Below are 24,420 nucleotides of genomic sequence, written 5' to 3' on the forward strand. Positions count from 1 at the left end.
ACTTTGAGTTTGAGTACATTTTGAGTTTTGAGTCCATTTTGAGTTTTGAGTCCAATTTGAGTTTGAGTACATTTTGAGTTTTGAGTCCATTTTGAGTTTGAGTACACTTTGAGTTTGAGTACATTTTGAGTTTTGAGTGCATTTTGAGTTTGAGTCCATTTTGAGTTCTGAGTCCATTTTGAGTTTGAGTCCATTTTGAGTTTGAGTCCATTTTGAGTTCTGAGTACATTTTGAGTTTGAGTCCATTTTGAGTTCTGAGTCCGAGTGAGTTCTGAGTTTTGCGCTCAATGTGAGTTTGAGTTTGAGTGAGCGCAGATGTGCTGCTCAGCATTGAGTCTGAGTTTGAGTGAGTGGTGATTCGAAAAAAAAAATTGTGAGTGAGTTTGAGTGAGCCGCGCCAACTTTGCCGAGGTATGGTCAAGGCATATTGTGAAAGATCTCTTCTGCATTCGTGGGGCTACAGCAAGCCTTCTGGGCCGCTACGTTTCTGCCGACAGTACGCTGTTATTGGCAGTTTGCCGTCCGGTTGTGCCGGATATCAAAACGAAGCTCTAACTTTTTTTTTACTCTAAAGCAGTGTATGTTTAACCCCTCCCCCCCTTGTTCTCATTCCAAGGAAGCCGATTTACTCGGCGCTGCTCCGGGGCTGCTTCTCGCCACCGCCGACACCGCTCTCAAAACTGTTATTCCTCTCGCCACCACCGATGCCTCTTTCACCAGGTACGCAATCGGCTGGTAACGGCGGTAGCTCCCTTATCAGGCGTTACCACAGCAACTTGCCCGCTTTGAACGCCGAACTGGGCCCATTATTCTTCAGCATGAAAGGCTTTCCGCGCGACATTTTCGCCCGTATAGATCGAGTCCTTCCAGGTTTTAACTGCCTTCGGACAGACGCGGGCCGTTCGCTCGGAGGAAGAAGTGCGGGAATCGAAGGAGCGTCTGCCGAAACAGAAGCACGAATGGGTGCGAAAAGAGAAAGCCGCTGCGGCCTCCATTTCACCGCAAGTTCCACTTCGAGTAGTTGGGACTGTCTCAATGGTGCACAGGAACGTCGACGTGAGGCAATATTTCTCGTTCAGCTTTAAGGGCTTTCAGAGGGACAATTTTGGCGGTGCCTTTCGCGCCTGAGCACGCGCACATAACTGGTTGCTGGAGTATCAATCAGGCGCAAGTAACGATTGGAGGGAAAGTGGCGGGGGGGAAGGGAGATATAGGTTTCATTCCGTCACTGATTACACGCCCGTTGTGCCGGCGGGAGGTGTAAACGCGTGCGTCCACCGCCCCAATGCAAAGTTTCTGTTGCCTTCGGTGGTCGAGAGGATTGGGTTGGTGTGTAACATAAACAGTAAGATGCCTACTACCCGGAATGGAAAAAGACAGATCCATGTTTGGCCACCAAAATAAATCCTGAGTCCTTCAAAGTTTCAGGGGGGTAATTACAAACAAACGTGTTTTGTTTCGTGTATACTGTGTCAAGCTTCGCAGGTCATCCTTCTTCACAAAGTGGAAGGACACCATTTTTTTTGCATTTTACCGTACAACAGAGAGCACAAATATATCCTGTTTTTGCACTTGATGATAGTGCAGCCAGTTATTTTCCTAGCAACGCCAGCAGCGTGAAAGAAAATTCCGCGTACTTATTGTCACTTGAACTATCACTTGAACTATCACTTGAACTATCAGTTATGGATTGCGGGATTAAGTACCTCAACGTACCCTTTGAAGTCGTCGTTCCCGCTGATCACTTCCCACGTGGGCCTCTGGTTGCAGATCTCGTTTTGCATGTTAGGGGCGAATCGATTATGGCGGCGATGTTCGTCGTTATCATCACAAAATTGGCTCGCCTGTAGTAATAGTAAAACCACAAGAAAGCTACACCTTCACCGTGTGTTGAAGTTTTGAACTAAAAAATAGGTAGTGAACGGTCAAAATCACTGCCTAGAATAAAATAAAAACAAGATATTTGGTATGTCACAAATCCACGATATACAAGTGGCGATAAAATTGCTTCCCCGGAAACTCCTATCAAGAACTCACATGACCGTAATATGTTATTAGTGCTCTAAAATGTTGTACCTCATAGATTTCCCGTACTATCCTGTTTATCTCTATCAATTTGAGCTGCTTCTGCTTCTCATAAGTTGTAGCTGCCACTACGAGTATTTACTTCGCTCCCTAGCGCATAAAGTGGTACATTCTTAGTGGGGCCATGAAGACAAAGGTGTGAAAGACGTTGTTTTAACAAAAAAAGCAGGAACTAATAAAATGCTCAAATTTAGCGAAGCATTGCAAGTAATATGGGCAAGAGAGACGCGATATGGGCCAGAAATTAAACACAGTTGTCAGTGTCTCAACTGCAGGTTAGTGTAGAAGTGGTACAATACAGGCACCACTGCAATCGCCCAGTCACCTTTTTTGACGGTGGCTTGGTTTGGCGGCTGCTAATTGCACAAACAAGTTTCTCTGCGCCATGGAAAAATCACCGAAAAGTAGCTGGGGTGTCGCCACGGACAATTTGTTTTCTTTAATATCCCCCCTATTTGATGTTTGCGACGAAATTGGCATCGTTGTCCTCGGGGCAACGCACTTCTTTTAATGAACTAAACTTGTATTTTGTCTTCATGTGCCTAAATAAACACTCAACAACAAAGAATTCACCGCGCCTCCAGTGAGGAGAATGCATTTTTGATACATCTCCCTCAGAGCAAGTAAACAGAACGCTTGTTTGGCTGATCTGAAAACTCTGTTATGCGGGTTTGGTTCATCAGTGTTCTACCTCCATATATTTTTTTTTGCCTTACTTGCAGCAATAAAGTGTGCGGAGATCACTCAAATAAAAAGCACGGAGATACCCTCACATTGGCAACGTAGGGCATGAACATAATGGAGGACTCGACGGGTGTCCGAGCAGGTTGGGAGATCTCGACCGTGCAGTCTCCAACGATGCGACAGTTGCCGTCTACCGAGCATCGCCCACCGTTGGCATTTCTAGCCGTGAAATAAATCCCCCTTGAGCAGGCGTTGAGGAAAACCTGAGAAGAGAAAGAGCCATTTAGATGAAAAAGTATGCAGAAATTCAGTGAACTGTCTACTAATGCAGAGTATTTTTATGCAGCTTGTGTATAGTGTGAGTTCTTTCTAGTTTCTACTTATCTAGTTGAGAACAATATAAAAATAGCATGACATACCTCGTACAAAAGTGAGTAACACGCATTTAGTCGAGTCGTCCTAAAGCGCGTCGGTATACAGTTGAACTCTGGCTAGAGTTAGCTGAAACAGGCCGTATATAGTACGCGGGTTGTTGTACGGGGAGTGCTCGATCCATGCGATAGGTGTCTGGGAGGGACCGTAGTTAGTTCTGGACTGTCTGAAACCTCACAACAAACGGGTAATTACCCAGATGAGGACCTCAACGGGAATTTGAAAATGTGGAAGGACCAAAACCAAAATAAGTGGTGTGTGATGAAGTTCGGGTTAGCCGAGACACGTGCCAGAAGTCATAAGGGTTGGAGACATGGCATGGACGAAGAATGCAGTGGTTGTATTGTCGGGACGTGAGACACGCGGTGCGCGAAACGAAAGGGAAAAAAAACAAATAATAAGACTAAGAGAAAGGAAAGAGGACAGCAGTCCTTGTCAGTCCTAGTCGCGCTAGTCCAGTAACCTTAGTCGGGTGCGGCGTCAGCGCCTAATGCCAACTGAACGTGCTCCCGTTGCAGCGCAGCGTCCGAGGAGGTCCAGTAGCGCCAGGCATGGTAGAAGCGGCAGCAGGCACAGGTAATAGGGGTGGATCCAACGGGTGGTCTCCCCGAAGAGGTTGCGGCCCCCTCCTGGTTGGTCCGACGACCAGGCGACCCGGCGCAAGGCGCGGATGCCCGGCGCAGCGGCAGACACGGGTATCCGGCGCTGTGGCGATGGCCCCGTAGCCCCGGCAAGAGCTGTCGACGTCCCGGCGCGGTAGCACGGGCGCCGTTAATGGGTTTCTTCGCGATTACAAGCGCGACCCCGAGCTCGAGCCGATGTCGCCGTTTTTGTCCCCCTTCTCGCACTCTCGCTGCCTTCTCATCCTCAGCGCGCATGACATCGTGGCACATACCCGCGCACGGGGGATTGACTTGGCATCTCGTCACAAGGTGTGTGTTTTGTGAAATAAAATGAAAGGCGTTGGTGTCGTACTCTGTTACCGCACTTTCGCACGGTGGCACACAGCACTTCGCTATGGTCGCGGCGCGATAAACTTTGACTCCTCCGTCCGGCCACTTGGCCTGCTGATCGGCCCGCTGCGCGTTTATGTGGCTGCAGGCAGCGCTACATCGTGCAGGTGCTAGGGCGCCTCGATTAACGTGCTCTACTGTACAGGGTGGAGACACGCAGAGCTTTCATCGAGAGAGAGAGAAACACGTTTTATTCTTGGCCAGGCTTTGTACGGGTGGTTGAGCGGCGGAAGCGCAGCTTTATATGCCAGAGCCATGTCGACGAGGGCGCACGGGGACTGGGCGTCCGAGCGCGCGAGGGCAGACAGCCAGGAGTCGGGGGGTTGGGTATGGAAAGAGGAACCAGGGCAGGGCAGTGCCAGATGGCGGGGGGAAGAGGGGGTCTTCGCAGTCCCCGCAGTGTGGACAAGTGGAGGTGGGAAAGAGGGATGGCGATATGTGGGTGGGGATGGATTGAGTGGGGAGGGAATAGGTTTGGATCTGTCTCCAGAGGGATGATTCAACGGGGGATAATGAGGAGTGGGGGCTGGAAGGGTGGGGCGTGAAAGCCAGTGATGGGGGGTGATTTCGAAGAATGTTACCAGTGGCTCTAGGTGAGGAGGCGGATGTAAAGCGAGCAGGAGGCTCTGCTGAGGGGTCCCGTGTATCAAAGCTTGGCCGCCTCGAGTGCCTTATTCGCGCCGCCAAAGCCCAAAATGCCAGGAGTCCACAAAAGGGAGATGGTGCGTTCAGGAGGGGTGTGGGAGCAGATACTTTTGTAGGCGAAGGTCGAAATTACGCTCCTGCCGAAATTTCTAGCGGCCGTTTGTGAATCCGTTAATATGGGGGAAAAGGCTGTGGTGCAGGTTGGTCGCCAGGGTGATTGCTGCTTCTTCCGCCTCGTGGGGACGGGCAGCGCAGATGGTGGCTGAGGTAGAGGGGGTTGGGGTGTGGTTTACTGCTGCAATAATGTATATATGGCGGGGTTGCTGTTCTGCAGCATCAACGTATACCGTGTCCGAAGAGGGAGGAAAGTTTTGGGCATGGTATGGTGCTCGCGCCAGGCGACGGTTAGTGTTATAGGTGGGGTGCATGTTGCGGGGGATAGGGGGGATAGAGAACCTCTCGATATTCTGGAGGGATGAGGAGGGGTGGGGAGTGGTGGTTGGGCAGGTTAATTTTGAGGGAGAATAGTACGGCTCTGCCGGTTTGAGTTAGGGCAAGGCGGGATAGTTGGGCCTGTCGGGGTGCTTCTATAAATTCGGATGGTGTGGTAAGGGTGCCCGTGTGGAGGAGAGCGTCGGAAGCAACGCTGGGGGTAGGTGTAGCATACGGTGATATAGTGCGCGTTGTATGGTCTCGGTTCGCGTCAGTTCAGTGAGTATCATGGCCAGATATGGTAGAGTATACGTGATGCGCGGGGTCAAAAGGGCGTGGGTAATCTGGAGGCGATCTCACTCCTGAGGGCCATGTCCTCGAGCGGTGACGCACTGTAGGAGTGCCGATATTTGGGCTGCGTGGGTCTTGAGTAGGGGATGGGGTTTGTGTTGAGTCGATTTTTTTATAGTGAGCAATAGTACTTTGATTTGGTTTGCTATTGTTATTGCAGAGCCCGACAAAGCGACTTGGATGTTGTGTGTCCATTGTTTGCATCAGTGGGTGGGTGGGAGTAGAAGAAGCTGTGATTTGTAGGAGGAGAAGGATAGCCCTGCTGCCGCCGCTGTCACTGTGATTGTTGTGGCCGCAAGTTGAAGTGTGTGTTGGATATGCGCGTCGCTGCCTCGTTACATTCATACTGTGATATTGTCGGCGTACAATGCGCTATGTAGTGTGCGTATTTGTAGCAGACCCCGAGCAAGGTGTATTAAGCCTATATTGAAAAGAGTGGGGGAGAGTATTGAGCCCTGTGGGGTGCCTTTGGCAGGTAATGAAAATTGCGAGGACGTTAAAGGACCAAGTCAGAGAGTTGCTGTGCGTTCCGCGAGGAAAGCTCGCACGTAAGCATAGCAGCGCTCTTCAACTTGCAAAGAGCTGAGATTGTGCATAAATGCAGAATGGCTAGCATTGTCGAAAGCCTTCGTAAGACCTACGGCTAGTATACCTGGAGTGTCTCGTTTGGGTGGGTTCGATAATAGGTGGGGGTGGAGTTGGAGGTGAATGTCGTTGTTGCTGAGGTGACGTCGAAAGCCGAACATGTTGTGGGGGTAAGCATCGATGTCATAAAGTTGTTTAGTTAATCTGGAGAGGACCATTTGTTCTAGGAGTTTGCTGATGCAGGAGGTGAGGGAAATGGGTCAGGTTTTTAGCATTTAGTGGTTTATGGGGTTTCGGGACAAGGGTAACGGTGGCTGTGTGGTAGGTTTGTGGTAGCGTACTGTAAGCCTAGCAGTCGTTAAAGTGTTCGAGCAAAGTATTGATGGACGTGGTATCGAGGTTTCGGAGAGCTGAATATGTAATACCGTCTGGGTCTGGGGTGGTATTTCGATTTAGGTGGTGCAGGGTGGCCGAATCTGGGCTTTTGTCAAAGAAGCGTCTAGTTTGGGCTTATGGGGTGCGTGGTATTGCGGATGAGGGGCGGAAAGGGGTTGTGGTTGGTCAATGTAGATGTCGCGCAGGGTGCCGAGGAGAATCGGGAGAGAGTTCGATAGGTTGTGCGCTAGCATAACTAGCGGAGATGCAGTTTCTGCTTTGGTCGTCGTGGTGTCGTGGAGGTGGCGAAGGAGGTTCTAGGTGCGGTTCAGCCGGTTTCCATTGTGTAATGAATCGCAGACGGTTTGCCAGCGTGAATTCTGGGGGTTCTGGGCGTATTTCTCTACAGCTTGTTTGAGCTGTGCGATTCGGTGGTGTAGGTGGCGGTTGTAACGTTGTTTTTTCCAGCACCGGGTTAGACTAGCAAGTGCTTCCAGGAGGTGAACCATATGCACGTCTGGGTTCAATGCATTTCCTGTAATGGGAGCCTGTGTGGTGCATGCATTTATGTCGGCTTTGAGAATCTAAATCGAAGAATTAATGTCAAGTGCCTGCGAGAAGAAAGCTAATTCGGCAGTCGGACTGCGTAAGGTGCAAAATTTGGGCCGTGGTGAGGGGAGCGGGAGAAAAATTTGTATTATGTAGTGGTCGCAATTGAGGGTTTCGTCAAGGCATTGCCATGTTGTTCGTTTGATGTTGCGTGTCAGCGTTAGGTCCGGTGTGCTATCGAGTTGTACACTATTGCCAAGGTGCGTGTGTTGTTCGTTTGATGTTGCGTGTCAGCGTTAGATCCGGTGTGCTATCGAGTTGTACACTATTGCCAAAGTGCGTGTGTATGGTGGTTCGTTCTCTAGGGCGAGGCGGGTAGTGTGAATGTCTTTCCAGAGCAGACGGCCTTTTCTGGTGGTGCGTGGGTAATTCCTTGCGGAGTGGGGTGCATTGAAGTTTCCTACGGTGAGGAGAGGGACATTAGCTGCCTCTTTGAGTGCGCATTTGAAGAGCTTATGAAAGCGGTGCTGTAATCGTGGAGTGCTGTAAATGTTGAGGATGTATAGTACGGTTGGGGCCGAATCGTTGGCGATAGTTTTTATGAGAGTGTGGGGAGGGAAAGTACCGTTAAGCTCCACAATATCGGCCGTAAGATTGCGGTGGACCAGTAATACTATTTCTGATTCTTTTTGGGGTGTCTTATATCCCGTGCATTTGACGTTAGGTCCCGGATCTTGCAGAGCTATGATGTGGGATTGTGTGGCGTGGTGGTCAATGTATGTTGTGAGAAGTGCGTGTTTGGACTTAAACCCTTCGCAGTTCTACTGGCAGATAACTAGCTGTTTAGGGGTGGATCGAGTTATCATGGGTTGACGGAAGTTGGGGCTGGGAGGGTTAGAGGGAGAGGGCTATACTTTGGATGCTGGTTTGCATTGGGGACGTTTGGGAGGAGAGGTTCTTTGAAGATTTAGGAATGGCGGTGGTAGTAGAGGCTTGAGATTCTAACTGGGCTAACAAAGCTTCTATGCGAGAGGTAAGTTGTGGGATGGTGGGGGAAGAGGGGGTGGTGGGGTCGGTGGCCTGGCGCTTTCCAGGTGGTGCGATCGCAGGTGGGTTCATTAATTCCTGTTTGGGTTGGCTACTTGGAGTTCGGAGTAACTCTCCAGTGGCATTGCTGCTATCTCTGTCAGAGGGCATTGGTGTTGAGGGAGTAAGAGGGGGGAAGTGCTGCGGGAGGGGGGGGGGGGGGGGGGGCTTGCGGAGAACGGAGTGGTGTCTGCCCTCGCGCGCTCACCTGTGCGTAGGTTGGTGTTGCAGAATCTTGAGAAACAGGGCGCCCTGGCGATGTCCGTGGGGGTGCCTTGGCATCCGGCATGATGGTGGCTGGCTGGAAATGGGTTCCCGAGTCTGTCTGGGGAGCTCGGCTGGTCAAGTTAGCCGTCTTCGTGGTCGAGGGATTGCCTTGTGGGGCCGAAAATCTGGGTTCGGTATACTTCGGTACCACTGTGGGCAAGCTGGGTTGCCCATTGGGTGAGAGCCAGATCAAATTATGCAGCGAGTGTGGCACGTGTGTTGCAGAAAAAGGTTGAGATTGATCCATATGGCGCACTGATTGTCGACGTAGGTGATGTCGAGCTGTGGTTGGCGTTCCGGTTTGATTATGACCGCCTTATGGTCTGTGAAATGTAAAGTCAAGGGCTGTTGTAGTGGATCCACCCGAAAGTTTCTGAAGATGAGGTCGATGCACGTTGCCCGCATGGTTGTGGGCTGCTTGTAATCACGCCCGCCGAGACTCGCCGAGGAACGCCGCTGCCGACGACGATGAAACATCGAAGGCGCGTGAAGCGTGCTCGTCTCGTGCCGGCCCAGGAAGACACAGGCAACACTGTCGCTCCCGGAGCCATAAAGGGTAAGACACCACCGGGCGTTCAGCAAGCCGAGCATGCGCAGTGGGGGTGTGGACGACGCAACAACTAGGGAGAGACATAGCTCCGACCATGAGATGCTTCGCATCTAAAAAGCACGCCACCAGGTATGTCACCTGTAAAATTGTGCGGGGTTTCCAGTATTCCCTTGTCCTGCAGCAAATGATATGTAGGGGCGACGGGGCGCTGCATAAATGACCCTCTGAGGGAACATCGAGCTGCAGTGTCATCGCTTGCTGCAGGGGGCCACTTGGCCGACCATTGCAAGCAGTGTCCTGGTTGTGTCCCAGCATTTAGTGCCACACGTGTCTTAGGCAGCTGGTGCGACCAAGTGGAACGAGAGATTGGTGAGGCGTTCTATATTTACAGTGATGCATATAATTGTATCAGCGTGCCTTCCATCGCTCTCACGGCAAAAGAGCTAAGCTCTTGCGAGAGCGCATGCACGGGACGTAGCTTCGCCGTGTGGGTGGTACGCATCTATGACTGTAGATTGTTTTTTATAATTTTTTATCATTTGTAAGTGCTATCTTTTTAGCCCTGTCTGTTAGCCTTATCATATCATACATGTCTCAAGTAAAAGATGTTCATTTGAAGTCTTGCGAATGTACCGTCTACTTCTTTCTGGGCCCCTGTCCGTTTTCACTGGTAAAATGGTTTGAAAAACCCGGTGTCAGCCGAAAGCGGTAGTTGCAGGGCGTCAACTGACACCAAAATCAGGCCGTGCCAAGGTTGGAGTCTGCGGTAACGGCGAGGAAAAGCAGAAGCTCATATGATGCACATCATAACTGCATCACTGCACCCTACAGGTGCACGCATACAGGTCCGGCGGGCGACCACGTGAGGCGCAAAGAACTATCGCTTGCCTGTCACGCGGCAGCGTGCATTTCCCATGGGTTTTTCCTTTTCGTATTTGAGACTAGGCTTTAGGGATTATCACGTGACGCTCCATTATAATGTTTCTTTCCTCCATGTCTAGCACCAATGCCGGCAACGCTTGTTTTCGAAGAATCTAGTTTGTGCCTACAGTATTTCTCCTATCAATAGAAAGACACCGAGGGTTCAGTCGACTTTAACAGGCGATTTGGGTAATTGACTCAACGCAGAATTATTCTTCACCTGACCTAGCCAAGCTGAACTTTCTTTTCCATCAGTTCAGATCCTCCAGCTGCCTTGGGAATTCTCCCGTAAAGGTTACTTCTAAGCTCCATTTCGAAAACTGACTCGTATGGTGTATTCGTTTTATATCGCGACAAAGTACACAGCTCCCCGCATTTGCTCACCTTCTCGCCGATACAATATGTGAGAGGATACTTGCTGTCACTCGGGCTTCCGTATTCGTCAAACACGCCGTACCGGAAGTGTGCCCATTCATGGACGAAGACGTACGCTGAAAGGTGAATTACAGAGTTAGGAGGAACACTTGGCGTAGCTCCACCTACTGACATTTTGTTCTTTTTGAAAAGAAAATGTACAGCCTAAAGCAACGGAACACTGAAATTTTAAATATGTTCAGGCTTCCAGTGGTATACCTTTGAAGATGAACTCACTAAAAAGGGAACAAGTTTGTCACGTTCTTCCGCATGCCATTTTATGACACGTCTTCTGCGGCGGAATTCCCAGTTTCGTACATTTCATGACCCTTACAAGGCATCCATTGCAAGGAAACTCTTATTCACTCCATGCAAACGAAAAGCAAGTGCCACATGACTGAAAAGCGGGCGGTGGTTTCTCTTTAGTGATGCAGTCGTGCCTCTCGAGTGCAGCTAACTTAAGTCTTGAAGCTTAAGTTGAAATGGACGTTTTTGCATCGGGCGCAACACCGAATTCTGATTCTCAATGTTGTTTCAACAGCGTAGCGCGCGGTACGATTTAAGTGCGACACATTTCTTCACAATGCAGTTATATTGTAATGGTGCTTTTTTATAACACCTAAATACAGTTAAACCTGGATGTAAATAAATTCTGTGTAATGAATTCCTGGATTTATTGAAGTTTTTCAATTCCCATTTGCCACCTCCATTGAAACCCGTGTGTTCGCGACATCTATGTAACGAAGGCTTTGCGATGGTTAACCTTGATGTGACAAATTTGCTACGCTAATGAGCTATGGTTTTTTTGCACGTTTTCTGAAAAATCAGCTGGTGAAGAGTACTAAATCAGGGAATCCTGCATGCACCGCAAGTTACCGTGCGTTTTTTGGTGTGAGTGCGGGAGTCGTTTAGGAGCTAGGCCTGCCTGTCGGCGTGTAGTCACGCGTCTGCAATGCTATATGTGTTGTCGTTCCGTCGGTGATAATGTCTGCTGCAGAAACCGAAAACTTTAGTCTTTCCAAGACAAGCTCGCGATTGTAAATGCCGTCTCCGCCGGAGAGGAAGAAGAATGTCGCCGCCCGGTACATTATGCCAGCTAGTACATTTTTACCAATTTTTGATTGCGGTAAAGAGCACAACGTTCGCGAAAAGGCGCCCTTTCAGCATAGGTTTCGTCCTTCAAACCTGTTAAGGCACAGGAAAGTGTCAAAAGCAAAAGTGATACTTAAGTTACGTTTGGGACTACTGAAGTAAGTAACGTTGCTTCTTTGCAGTGCCGTGTAGCGACTAAGCTCGAGGGAAAGCAGTAGGCGGAAATCCCGCAGTTTTCGCAGTGAAATGAATCCTTGAAAGCTGAGTTCCCCGTAACGGATGCCTAGCATTATTGGTTTCAATTCAACAGCATTCACGCGAGCCTTAACTTGAGACCTGCATGTAACGAAAAATTACGAATTTTTGCCAACTTCGTTATATCCACGTTTAACTATAATAGAATTTTAAACTTTGATGCTTTTTGAAGAGTGTGTAAAAATGGTGTACACATTGGCAGCTGTATAAAATGACTACGAGGAAACGTCCTCGCGAGGAGCCACCAGAAGAAGGCAACGCCGCCTTCGATTGCCTTATGAATCAGGGTCCCGTGCTGAACTGGAAGGGAGCGAGAATAATGATCCACTGGAAACATTTGGCTCTGAATTCTTACCTTATTCAAGTAAGCCGCCAATCACTTGCCAGGAAACAGAGAAACGGTATTATCGCTTGGAAACATGCACGTCACAACTTTTTACAGATAGAGTTCTGTAATTTTATCTGCCACTGTGTGCCCGAAAGGTTTCATGTCCTCCTTTTCACAAATAATGTATGCGCATTGCAATAAGTTCTTCGCGTTTAGGTGTTTGTTTAGAATGAGGACTGAGCTTTAACACAAGTGCATGCACGCGAATGAGTCGATCTGCTCACAAGCCTATTTTGTTGCGCTAAACATGGCATTGAAACTCTAAACATTCACCCACAGCCTTTTGAAACTTTTCCTTTGGCGTCTGAGACGCCTTTTAAAAAAGACAGGTTTCATTGTGGCGTGCTGTACTGAGGTTAGGTAGCCAAAAAACACACGAGCCCAATTTTACTGCTGGGCGCAGATAATTTAAACTCGCTCAAATGATGAACTGCCCCGCACTTCCTCCTATAATATGACAAGATACGTTGGTCAATTCGTAAATAGAGAGAGAGAGAGAGAGAGAATTCATTTAATGGTAGAGCCGAGGTTATCCGAGCCATATCGCTTAGCATGCTACGGCATATGAAGGAACGAAGACATGAGGGTGTGTGAAGTAAAATAAATAAATAAATAAATAAATAAATAAATAAATAAATAGATAAATAAATAAATAAATAAACAAATAAATAAATAAATAAATAAATAATTAAATAAATAATAAATGATGAAAGAACGAGGTGATGCGCACGAGTGTTGAAACGCATTTACAGAGTTTGGAAAGCACATGCACAGAGTTTGAAAGTTAAGTTGGTCACAGCCCTTGTTCCAAGCCAGTACTACGCAACAACACCAAGAGATCTTTGTAAGCCCGTACGTGGCGTGGTTCCAATTAAGGGCACAAAACTGCCCTTAGTTCGAGGCCTGCGTGGTGTGGCATACACAAAGATGTTAGGAGAGTCTGCCTTGGCACTGTGAAGTTTGGACAGGTACAGATGACATGTTTGATGTCTTCTGTAACATGACATGTTGGACAGAGTGGTAAAGCGTCCTGCTGTATTCTGCAGAGGAAATTCCGTGTGTATGCAACGTTGAGACGTATGCGGTGCAATAACGCTTCCTCACGCTTTCTGAGCCCAGGAGGCATCTTGAAGGTGCATTTAGGGTCAATGATATACAGAGTGGTGTACTGACGATTCCTGTCGGTCCAAATACGCCACTGTGTTCTCCGGTCTATCGAATGTGTGCGGGTTGCCGCTTCCTTTCCTGTAAAAGGAACGCGCAGCGGTGGAACACAGAGGCTGTTGGCCAATGAGGCTGCAGTATCAGCTGCAAAATTTTCGGCGACTCCAAAGTGAGCAGGAAGCCATTGCAGTTCTATGCTGTGCGGCTGTTGTTTTGCTTGAAGGTGCCGATGATGTATCTCTACGTCATCTGATCTTTCAGTAGTGATCCTAAGTATACTCAGTGGAAAAAGTCTAGTGAAAAAAGCCCATTTAGTTGGTGGCTACTTTATATTGTAGTGAAAAGCAACCAACAGCCCAGCGAACTCGGTAGCCATCGTTGACGTCTTGTGGCTAAGTGGGACGCAAATAGTGGTTCGCGACGAGGGAATCCAAATGCCAATCCCCGAAGAGGTACTCGTCACTGATTCATCCGTGTACACATGCGTATGAGCTCTATAGTAAGTTTTAATGAGCTCGAAGGCAAAAAATTTCAAAGCTGGGGCCGGCATGGATGCTTTTCGCTTGAAGCCTGGAACAGTGGTTATGATTTTCATGGGAGGGAACATCCACGGTGGGTGAACAAAAGGAGCTGCGGCCTGGAAATGTGAAGGTAGGAACTCCTGCACCCTGGACACATAGGCCGCTGCTAGTTGATGCCCACGCTGTCCAGTCACAATGCGCAGTTGCGTTCGACAAAGCTCCAGTGCCTGCAGAGTAGGAAGCGGCAGACGTCTACTTTCTGTCATGGTTCCCACAGTGGATGTGGTCTTCGGAACCCCAAGACAGATTCGTAGTATCTTGGCCAATATGTCTTCTAGCCCTCTACAGTTCCCTTTGGAGAGTGGGTTCAGTGCTGGGAGGCTGCAGAGGAGGAGGCCTTCACAGAGAGGGTCATATAGCCTTTAAAGAGAGCTGACACTGCATACACCAGCGCTGTTGGAGAGCATACCAGTAATGTGCGCAAAATACATCAGTTTCCCTTTTAAGCTGCGAACGTGGGGTGTCCATGTCAGATGACGGTCAAAAGTGACACCAAGGACTTCGTTGTGATCGACATTTGGTACTGGTACGCCAGCGGCCATCAAATGGTACATGGATGAATCCCGTTTAGTGAAGGCCATTGCGGCGTACTTGGCGGGTGATACCTCAAGGCGGCGTATCGCGAGAAACTAAGCAACCGAGTTAATAACACGTTGTAGGCTCACTCGAATCACCCGCCGGTTGTGGCCTGAGAACCAAAGGGATATATCGTTTGCGTACGTAGGGATTTTCACAGATTGCGGCAGACATCTTCCAAGACCAACCAAGCAGAGGTTAAAAAGAGTTGGGCCCAGGATGCCACCCTGGAGGACACCGCGGGTAACATTGCGCGATGACATGTCACCATCTGCTACGAGCATTTAGATGCATCTGCCGGAGAGGTAATCACAGATTCAATCGTAAATGCATCCCGAAATACCGGCGGACCTCTTCGTTGTGCAGATAGCTCCATGGAGCACCCAGTCATAATCCCATTTTATGTCAATAAAGACTCCGATGGTTAATTGCCATCGAGCATTGGCATCCTTAACATGTGTTGCAAGGGCAATCAAGTTGTCGATGCTGCTACGACCCTTGCGGAAGCCTGACAGCTGCGACGGATATATACCTCTCTCAGTGATATCCCAGGCCATCTTCTCCATTTTCTCCATTTGATTACCAATGCAGCTGAGGGGCGCAATGGGCCGATACGAATCAATGTGCGTGGGCAGCTTGCCAGGCTTTAGGACTGGTACTATGCGGGCGTGCTTTCACTCTGGTTCAAGGTGGCCAGTTTCCCAAGAATGGTTAAAAACTGAGGAGAGTAGCCACCGCTTCGGATTAGCCCTAAGATGACTCAGAACAACGTAGCTAATGCCGTCAGGACCTGGGGACGAAGCTTTCTGAACTGAGGCCAGGGCGGCCTCGAGTTCCGCCACACAAAAGGGTGTGTCCAGGTAACATGTGTTCGTCGATGAGGGGCTCATTGTTCCTACGGTGCTTGTAGGAAGTGACCCTTCCGTGGCGGTGATTTTGGCACAGAAGGCTTCTACTACATCCCGGTCAGTTGTCTTCAGTCTCAAGGAAATTGGGCTGAAGGGATGTAACTGAGCCGTGGTGCATGAAAGCCACCAACTAGACTCCATACCCTCGTGAGGGGCTTCCTGTGGTCTAATTTGGAGCTAAACGACGTCCATTCACGCTTGGGGAGCTTTTCGAAATGTCTCTGAATGCGTTTTTGCGTGTGTCTGGCCGCTCGTACGTCTTCGATCGCTAAGGTTATCCGCGCACGTCTTTCCGCCCTTCTACAGATCTCCCGAAAATTGTCATATTCAGCTTGAGCCACAGTATACGCCTTTGGAAGCCTGCCGGATTGGCTGCACAACCTGCGGGCTTTCGTGGTGCTATCGATAGCGTCATCGTAGGACGAGAAACTGCCAGTGCTCTCTTCTATTGCGGTGGTGAAACCTTTCCATTTCCAGTTCAGAAATGGAACCGCTGGTTTACGACGACCAGCAGGTGTACGTTGGTATGTGCTTGCTTCCGTGAGACTCAACGTCAGCATACAAGCTTGTGGTCGTCAGCAACGCCGCGGAAACAATGGTGACGTCAAGGGCATTCGACATCCTTCCACGATGATATGTTGGGTCCCCGGCGTTAATTACACATAAACCAATGCAGTCAGCAATGTCCAAAAGGCGACCTCCTTTAGCCATGGTTTCTTTGCTTCCACAGGAAGGGTGGAGTGCATTGAAGTCTCCTGTCAGGATGTGTGGAGGCGGTGTAGCGCGAATAATGTCTTCCAGGCGAGTGGCGTTCAGTGATGGGTTTGAAGGGATGTACGCAGCGATAATGGTGAAAGAGATGCCAGCATGTCGCACTGTGGCGGCTGCAAATTCATTCGATGCATCATGTGGGAGGTTGTGTTCGAGTAGGGTAAGGTCGTTACGCACCCCTAATAAAACCCTCGTCTTTGCTGCTCCAGTGGATTACCGCAAAAGTAAGTATCCCGATAATCGTACATCTGCGGTTAGAAGGGACTCCGATATGGCGATTACCGGGAACTGGTATTGTTGAACAAAGCGGTGGAAATCTGGAAGCCGCTGTCTAAGGCCACTTGCCTTACATTGGAAGATTGTTGCTTTTTCCCGAATTAGATGCACTGAGGGGGCCCGTATCATAGTCGTTGCCGCTGCAGCCATTGTGCGAGGAGAGGGGAGATGAAATCGAGAACCGCCAACACGGCTTTGGCTACTAGTGAGAAAAGTGGATTTAGAACCAAGTGCAGAGCCTCCACGAGAGTGGAGATTAAAGCGAGGCATCCGGAGCTGCTCACGACTTACGACCTTCGCTGTCCTTTCAGTGTGGCACGAGAGTTGGTTCTAGTTGACCGAGCAGCAGGAGTGGCCGTAGTAACCTGTGTTGATGATGGGGAATTTGCTGGCTTAGATTCCCGCGCTTTACGAGGAGCTGGTAGGGGGACACCTGTTAGATCCGAAGGGGGGACATGTGCAGGGTCCGGAGGGGTAGTGCCTGTTTGATCCGGAAAAGTGGCACCGGCTGATTTCGGAGTAGGAACGCCCATTGTTTCTGGAAGAATTGTAACTGCAGATGCAGTCGCCTCGATGGTTGCGGTTCTTTAGGATTTTTGTGGTTTCCTGCTATGAACGGAGGGTAGTGCTGAGAAGTCTTTATCGACGTCCATGGAGAGGTGTTTGTCTCCCATCTGCGCACGTCTCTTTGAAGCTTTTTTGCGTTAAGTGATGAGCTGCTCTTCTACAGCGGCTTTAGAAGACTTCTAGTCAGTTTTATGAGTGGTCTTGCATTTGTATATTGTTTGTTCATCACGTCGGACCGAGCTTTTCCCAGGCGTCACTTCGTGTTCTTTCCCACAGTTGGCCCAATCAAGGTCCTCGGTGTCGCAGGTGGCACGGTCATGGCTGCCACCACATCGAGTGCAGCGCGTTGTAAGCTTGCACATGCCTGCGACATGGCCGAAGCGAAGTCACAGAGCACTGTCGGGGTGTTTCAACATAAGCATACTCGGGGTAGCGTGTGTAACCGATAATGACGTGTTCAGGGGTCGATTCCGTAGCAAAGACTATTTCACCGCTTTTGGATGATTTGCGCAGTCTGCGGACTGATTTGAGTAGTATTTGTTGACTCGATTCCTCCAGAATCTCAGGGACTGAGATTCCCGTGGCTACACCCCTAATCACGCCAACACCGCATTTCCTTGGGCGTGGTTCGTACACCGTCCCCGGAATCCCCGCAAAGCTTGAAATTTTCAGCAAGCGCTCCGTTGCATCAGCATTACTTCTGTCGATGGCCATGAGGTTCAGTATGTAGTTAGGACGCCATTGCAGCACGCCATCGGCAGCCAGTGATTCCAAACCATCCTTGACGGATATTGGGTTGGACCTAGTGATGATTTTTGAGGAATTGGTGGGGTTTACAATTCCGACAAGCGCGTATCTCAAGGGGTTCTTTATAGATGCGAGCACGTCCAAGGCTTTATAGAGACTCTCAACCCCGACGCCGCTTGGGAGCTTGCACATTCTGAAATGGTTCTGGAGTTTCGGGGGGATTGTTGGCCTTATCAGCGCATATCTCGGTTCCAGTGGAAGAGGCATCACTATTGTCAGAGATGTCCGACATATCACTCTGGCTCTCTGGCAGAGGTTGCTCAGATGGGGAAAACTCACGGCTTAATTGGCCTGGAGTTACCGAGGGTCCAGGAGAAGCTGCGAGAGAGCCAGACGGCTCGGGTGAAGCCGCCAGCAACGAGGAAGGAGGCGCTGCCGCTTGGATGGCCAGGCTTGATGGGGCTCAGGCAGCGAACTTTGAAGTGACCCCGGAAGTGGCGCACCGGGTGCTGCCCCCGCCGCAGGGAGCATTTCTGTAGCTCAGTGCAGCAAATGACCAGGTTTTATCTTAAGGATAGCCATAAAGGACGCACAATGACAGAGAGAAGCGATCCAGCTATCCGAGTGATCTTATCTTCCTTCGTAAGTAGAAATTACTGGGGTTCTTGCGGGAGACATGGTGGCTCAACTTTGAAGAAAAGCTTGTTCTGACAACCAGAGCGCGCTAGACACAACGACAGAGAAGCAACACGACGGGGCAAGCACTCCCATTGGCCTTGTCCTATCTCGCGCTTTTCGTCGTGCTTAATTAAGAAATAATAACCAGGCAAGAAAAATTCGTCTTCGTAGCTTTATGCAGCCGAAATTATTTTTTACCCCGTTTGTATTTTCATTGAGTCACCGTCAATTTGTGTGGAGCGAAATGTTTTTAAAGACCATTTTAATTGCAAGGTTTTGTTAAAACCACACAACTGACACCGAGTAATCCGCGAACGCTGTTCACAGGGGCTAGGACCTCTTCTCTCAGACCGTGCTATTTTTCCGGTGTGATTCGCACCCACATGTTCAGGCTCACTCAAAAGACGGTTTTCTCTGCAGGTCCAATTTTATGGCTGCTTTACCTAACAGGTGCGTGTTGCAAGGAGCGACGATTTCGGCATTTTCATTAATTTTTTATAGTCAGTCAATCGGTATGACCTAATCTTTGTGAAATACTGCAGTTAGACACATCACCGAAAACATTGGAAAACTGCAACGAAGGAAGGCTGTACAAACATGATCCTCGAAGCCACCTTTTCTTTTTTTGCACAGTGCCTCAACCCAAAGAACTGCAGAGGATGGCAGAAGCAGCCACGTCAACGCAAAATTAAAATTGTGATGATTTTCGGGCACTGTAAAGTTGCCATGAGTCATGGCCAGTGTCTTCCCCTTTGCGCTCGAAGGATATCAACTTAGGAACAAAATCCTGTGGCGAAAGCTCATAGCAGGCACGGGTCATTAGCGGGACAGACAGGAAGGCCCAACTAGGAAAGTGCGGATGGTTAGTTACTGAACCACTTCGTAAGAGGAATATTGGCGGTGTGGGGAAATATTTTCATGTGGTATTACGAATGACGCAGGCCGCGTTTGTGGATAAAATTGTCGGCAAGGATTATTTTGTTTTGCAGTATGCTCAAAACTGCTGTCGAACCCGGATGGATTCGCGCTGCTAACTCTTGCAGACGTGAAAACACCTAGGGTAAAGAAAACTGCGCAAGTATGCGTGAATAAACCTTGGAACTGCAGGCAGACCTCCAACAGTGGCCATAGGGCCGAGAAATTTAGCCGTACCACATTTTCCACATGCACGCGAAAGCGTTATTTGGCCAGCATTCCGTGATTCCAGCGTGAACCCTAGTGGTGCCCGGAAACAACGCCTTCATACCAAGGCGGAAACAACCGCATTCTTCCTAGGGTGCCCACTGGATGTTAGGCGTAATGATTCGGTTTGAAGTCGTACGTCGTAAACCGGCGCCCGAAGATAGACGCGCAATAAGTTTCACGTTGTTATGCACACGCCAGTACTAAAGATAAGCCCGCTGACCATTAAGCATCCGAGTGACAAGGGTAACTGGCGAAGTTACTAAGGAGGGGTGAAGGAAAAAAGGACGGAAATACGCTCAGAAAACCAAAGCATCTGCCGTGTAGGCGACGGACGCTGGGCCCAACATTTTGCTTTGGGATCTTACGTCCTCAACTGGCGCCCGCTGCTTGATACTGTGTTTGCCGTTGGTTTGTCCAGTCGTATGGACGAAAGCATTGGCTCCCAAATGTTAAGCTTCAGTACGGTCGACAGATTGGGGCTTCTAGTCACAGAAACAAGGAGGAGGGGTAGGCAAGACTAAGAAAAAAGAGCACGTTTCCGCTTGCGTGCCAATATTGTAAAATGCACATAAGTGCAGATGCCCTATGCAAGTTTTGTTTTAAATGATGAGCGCCGCTAAAATTGAAAAGCGAAACTCCCAAACAAAGTACAAGCACTCTTAAGAACAAAACTTCCTTTCGCACGCTAAATAAAGATAGAATACACAAAGCGCGAGAAATTCCGACTTGCCTGCGTGCAAGTTGGAGCGTGCGGCCGTGTTTTGTGTTTGGGCCAGGAATCCTGGTGTAACCTGTATAAATTCACCGGGCTTGCCGCAATCATCCACTTGTACCGTGAACGGCTTGTCGCCACAGGCTCCGGTGGGCATCTCGACGCGTACGTCGGCCTTCGTGAACGTACTCTCAGATATTGGCCGTGCACTGGCCCTCTTGGGCCACGTGATGGGTAGCTCGATGGTCACTTTCTTGAAGTACACTCGTCCATGAGTGGCTTGGTGAAGGAATTCAGACGACGACTGGAAAAGGGCCTGCGGGTTTTGAAAACATTCCAAAGCTGGAGCAGGGTAACCACGCATTTGAATTTTTTTGTGCGCCAGCTGAAAGCAGGAGAGTTTGAAGTAGGACGATAAGGTGCTTGTCAGGGTGGGACCGCAGTATAAGACGGGACACAGAGCTTGTCTTCTTCTGTGTCCAGTCATAGCGCTGTTCCACCTTGATATGTGCCCGAAAGCCTTTTAGCAGCCGAAACAAAGAGAGAATTGAGACAACGCAGCTCGCCTAGTGCGCAATAAAGCGGACATTATTAACCCTCCAAGAACGTTAAAAAGCAGGCAGCGGTTACAACGAAAAGCTGTGCAAGCGGTAATGACTAAATGTGTCAGTTGTCATCCGCACTGTATTGCAAGGATGAACATTTTCGTGACGTCTCAGGAACTTTGCCTTTGTTTAAAGTTTTACCTGTGAATTGACAGTTGCAATGGCTTTCCAAATTCTCATGCAATTTTGGAGGTTTTGTGGACTGCAGAGCGGAGAAGAAGTGGCACGAATCTGCTCTATGAAATACGAAGAGCCTCCGGACATACTTAAGTTACACGAATGCACTGGCCGCATTTACGGCACTACTCTTGGAAGAATATTTCATATCCCGCAACATACAATGACCGAACACATGCCGTGGGGAAGGGGGGGGGGGAGTGCTGTATTGCGCGGTCTTCCTCCCAGTATATTTGGTCAACAATTACGTCCCTATAGCCCCAGTTGCAGACTCCTGTGTTTCATTCGCCTTTAGGGTAGTTCATGTATCATTCCCTCTGCCTTATTCCGCTTTGCGGCTCTTATTTTGCATCGCACACTAGGTATGACCACGAAGATAAAGCTATGCTGGTCGACCGGGCGGTGACGGCTGCGTGATTTCGCGGCCTTGTGGACATAGGAGGCTGACCACACCCCCTTCCATTGCCCCTTTGCTGCATAGGCCATGCTTGTACATCATCGCGTTTCACGCTTCTTTGCATACTAGAACTAAAAGACGCACGGTCCATTGCATATTCATTATTAATTTCTGAGCAAGGATGTCCCCATTTCCCAACGCTCCGACACAGCGTATAACGCTCGACGCCACAAGGGCCATGCGGCGTCACATAAGGGCAAAACTCAAAATGCAGTCTCTTGGCCCCCCGATTTCCACGGCGAATGCGGGTCCTGCGCTCACCATGATGTTTTCAACGATAGACTCGTTGTACGGGACGTCTGTGCTAACAGAGACCAGGATATCTTCGTAGCCGCCGTCTGCGACGTCGATTTGTATAGATGAAGCAGCCCTCAGGAAAGACAGCAATGCAGTCGCGACGACCAACGCCCTTCCCATTGTGGCCCAGCAGGAAGGAGACCTGAAGGCCATGAGCTGCTCGAGGGCGTGGCGACGTAACTGCGATGAGAAAATTGAGAAAGTAGACAACCAAAATGATCAGTCAAAGTTAAAATCGCAATTCACCGCATAATTTTGAATCCTGCTGATTGGTTTGTTAATAATTATGCATAACATGCAGGAATATTTATACGGTGACTAACGGTTTCTGTAACTGGGGTGTCGACCAAATGACATTAATTGAATCAGTTTATTCATCCATCGGTTACTCATGTTTTGAACAAATGCCCGTTGTTTTCCCTTCGATATTGGAACGTAAGGAAATACATTTTGAGTGTGAGCCGAAAAAAAATGTACAGTCTCAAGCAAAGCTGCCAGCTATTGATATTTGTCATGTAAGGCCAATCCCTAGTAATAAGTTATATATTTAAGTACACTCGTAATATTTACATATTAACGAATTACTGCCTGTTACTTTATTTCTGTATGTACAAATAAAGTTACGCATAATAACAATGGTTGATGCAAATATTTTCAAAATATTAATACGATTATTGAGTTCTCAGTATTCCAACATTGCACTGAAGTTATTATTCTTGAGTGGTGATTACAAATGTCATGTTTCCACTTTATGCCGAAAGTAACTAATATAGGCCATTAAAATCGCAATTATTACTTTTAACACGTAGTTGTTGCTTTTAAGGCATTGGCACAGTTCAAGTTCTCTCGTCAAATAGTGACATTTTGCTGCGACGCCGTATATGTCTGATACCCAGCTTTCATTCCGGTGAAGCCGCTTTGCTCGCGTTTGCTTTGCCGCTCTGGGCTTCCTCCTCACCAACGACGACCCCTCTTTATGAACAATTATTGCTCTCACCACCACCGATGCCTCTTTCACAAGTCTGGTAACGCCGTTATCAGATTATTGCGGGGAGTCAACAGACGCGCGGATGAGCGTAACACATAATCCTTCAATGCCTTTCTGGTCATGAAACTTCGCCGTCACGCTATGGGAGAGCTTCGTACGCTGCCCAAGGAGGCCGCGCCGCGGCGCTGGTGTTGATCGGAGGGCAGCCGGGGGCGTGGTCAGAGCGCGTATGGCAGTGAACAGACCACGGAGTAAGATAAAACAGATGCTTGCCGCCTTATCAGCATTTCGTTTTCGCTTTACGTGTCGTGGGCCGCTCAAACGGACTTATCATTTTGTGAGTGGCGAAAAAATTTGGTGCGAACGGGCATGCTGCTACTGCGTTCTTGCCTGCAGGACTGACTACAGAGCAGCGGCGGCCACCCGATGCCCTCCGATCTGCGGTGCGCCCCTCGCGGTAGCCTTTGTCCCCGTACGAAACTTGGCCGGGAGTTTTATGACCAGAGAAGCATTGAAGGCCTCTGGTAAAACCGACCGAAAGACCAAAATGTCACGGCAGAAATCCTGGTCTTGAATAGAGGGGGCTTTTATGGGCGAAGCGGTGCTCAGGACAACTGAAGCAAGCCAGGAGAAGGAAGAAGAACCCACAACACAAGGAGGCCGTGCCGCTCTCTCTAAAACCTCTTATAAAAACCACTTGGCGGCGTTTTATACACTCAAAAGCATTCCAAACTTGTGGACTGCTGGTGCTTGTCATGCATCTCCCCGTTGTTTAGCGGGGAAAAAAATACTGTAGGTACATTTGAGTTAAAATATACGTAATAAGCGGCAGCGCCCGCGTTTATTTGGTTAGGAACGCTCGTTGGGTTGGTTTTTACAATAGTAAGGGAAAAAAGTGGCAGAGCAACGGCGGCACGTGCGGGAGGAAACGCAAGCACAAAAAGAACAGAACTCCCGCGGGCGCTGTCTACGGCAAGGGGCGCGCGAGCACTGCGAAGGCGAGAAAATTGAAATACATTGGGTTGTAGCAGTGAGCGCATAACGGCGCTTCAGCCCCTTATGACGAATCACTGCTCTGCACTTCCGACAGCTTTCAGATCGAGTGGAACGGTTTTAATTTTATCCTAAGCCATTTTAACCGGTGCGCACCGCTTCGGACCGGTTCAAATGGGTTTGGAGAAAATTAAAGCCGTTCCAGAGCTTAGGTGCTGAGGAACCGAACCCGAAGGCTTGAAACTGAGAAAATTCCTGTTCAACACATTGGTTGCAGGCGACAGGCGCTAATACGACTCGTACGCGTTCTTAATGGAATGAACGCGTTTTTATACCACTGTCACGTGCGCTGTTTTGAAGCGAAGCTTGATAGCGAAAAAAATTTTTGAGAGCAGCTTTGTTTAGCATGTTAAAAGTTTCTTTTCAGCGTACTGAGCATTTTGGTGTATCTATTATCTTCGTAGGTGGCTATTCATCGCAATTCGCGCTGCAAAAATAAGACAGCTGAAGAAAATGGAGACGAACGTTTATCTGGCCGAGACAAATTAACGAGACTGACGTTACGGCGGCCACAACCGTATACGGTTATAAAGGGCATCCTCGATTTACCAGTC

At 49.0% G+C, this 24,420-nt stretch overlaps 1 protein-coding gene across 1 annotated transcript in view; it reads right to left on the reverse strand.

The window, feature by feature from the left end:
• The window catches only part of LOC144160035 (calcium-activated chloride channel regulator 1-like), a 33,421-nt gene extending 11,476 nt beyond the window's left edge, over positions 1 to 21,945 (reverse strand). The window contains exons 1-5 of the mRNA XM_077691654.1: positions 21,790 to 21,945; positions 20,308 to 20,605; positions 10,360 to 10,466; positions 2,859 to 3,032; positions 1,717 to 1,844 (exon numbers count right to left, since the gene is read on the reverse strand). Of these exons, the coding sequence (XP_077547780.1) occupies positions 1,717 to 1,844; positions 2,859 to 3,032; positions 10,360 to 10,466; positions 20,308 to 20,605; positions 21,790 to 21,945 (863 nt within the window). The remainder of the gene's footprint in view (positions 1 to 1,716; positions 1,845 to 2,858; positions 3,033 to 10,359; positions 10,467 to 20,307; positions 20,606 to 21,789) is intronic.
• Between the last annotated feature and the right edge of the window lie 2,475 nt (positions 21,946 to 24,420).

The sequence above is a fragment of the Haemaphysalis longicornis genome, unplaced genomic scaffold (genome assembly GCF_048455015.1).
Source record: "Haemaphysalis longicornis isolate Haplotype H1 unplaced genomic scaffold, Haemaphysalis longicornis Haplotype H1 scaffold_10, whole genome shotgun sequence".
In the NCBI taxonomy this organism is placed as follows: Eukaryota; Metazoa; Arthropoda; class Arachnida; order Ixodida; family Ixodidae; genus Haemaphysalis; species Haemaphysalis longicornis.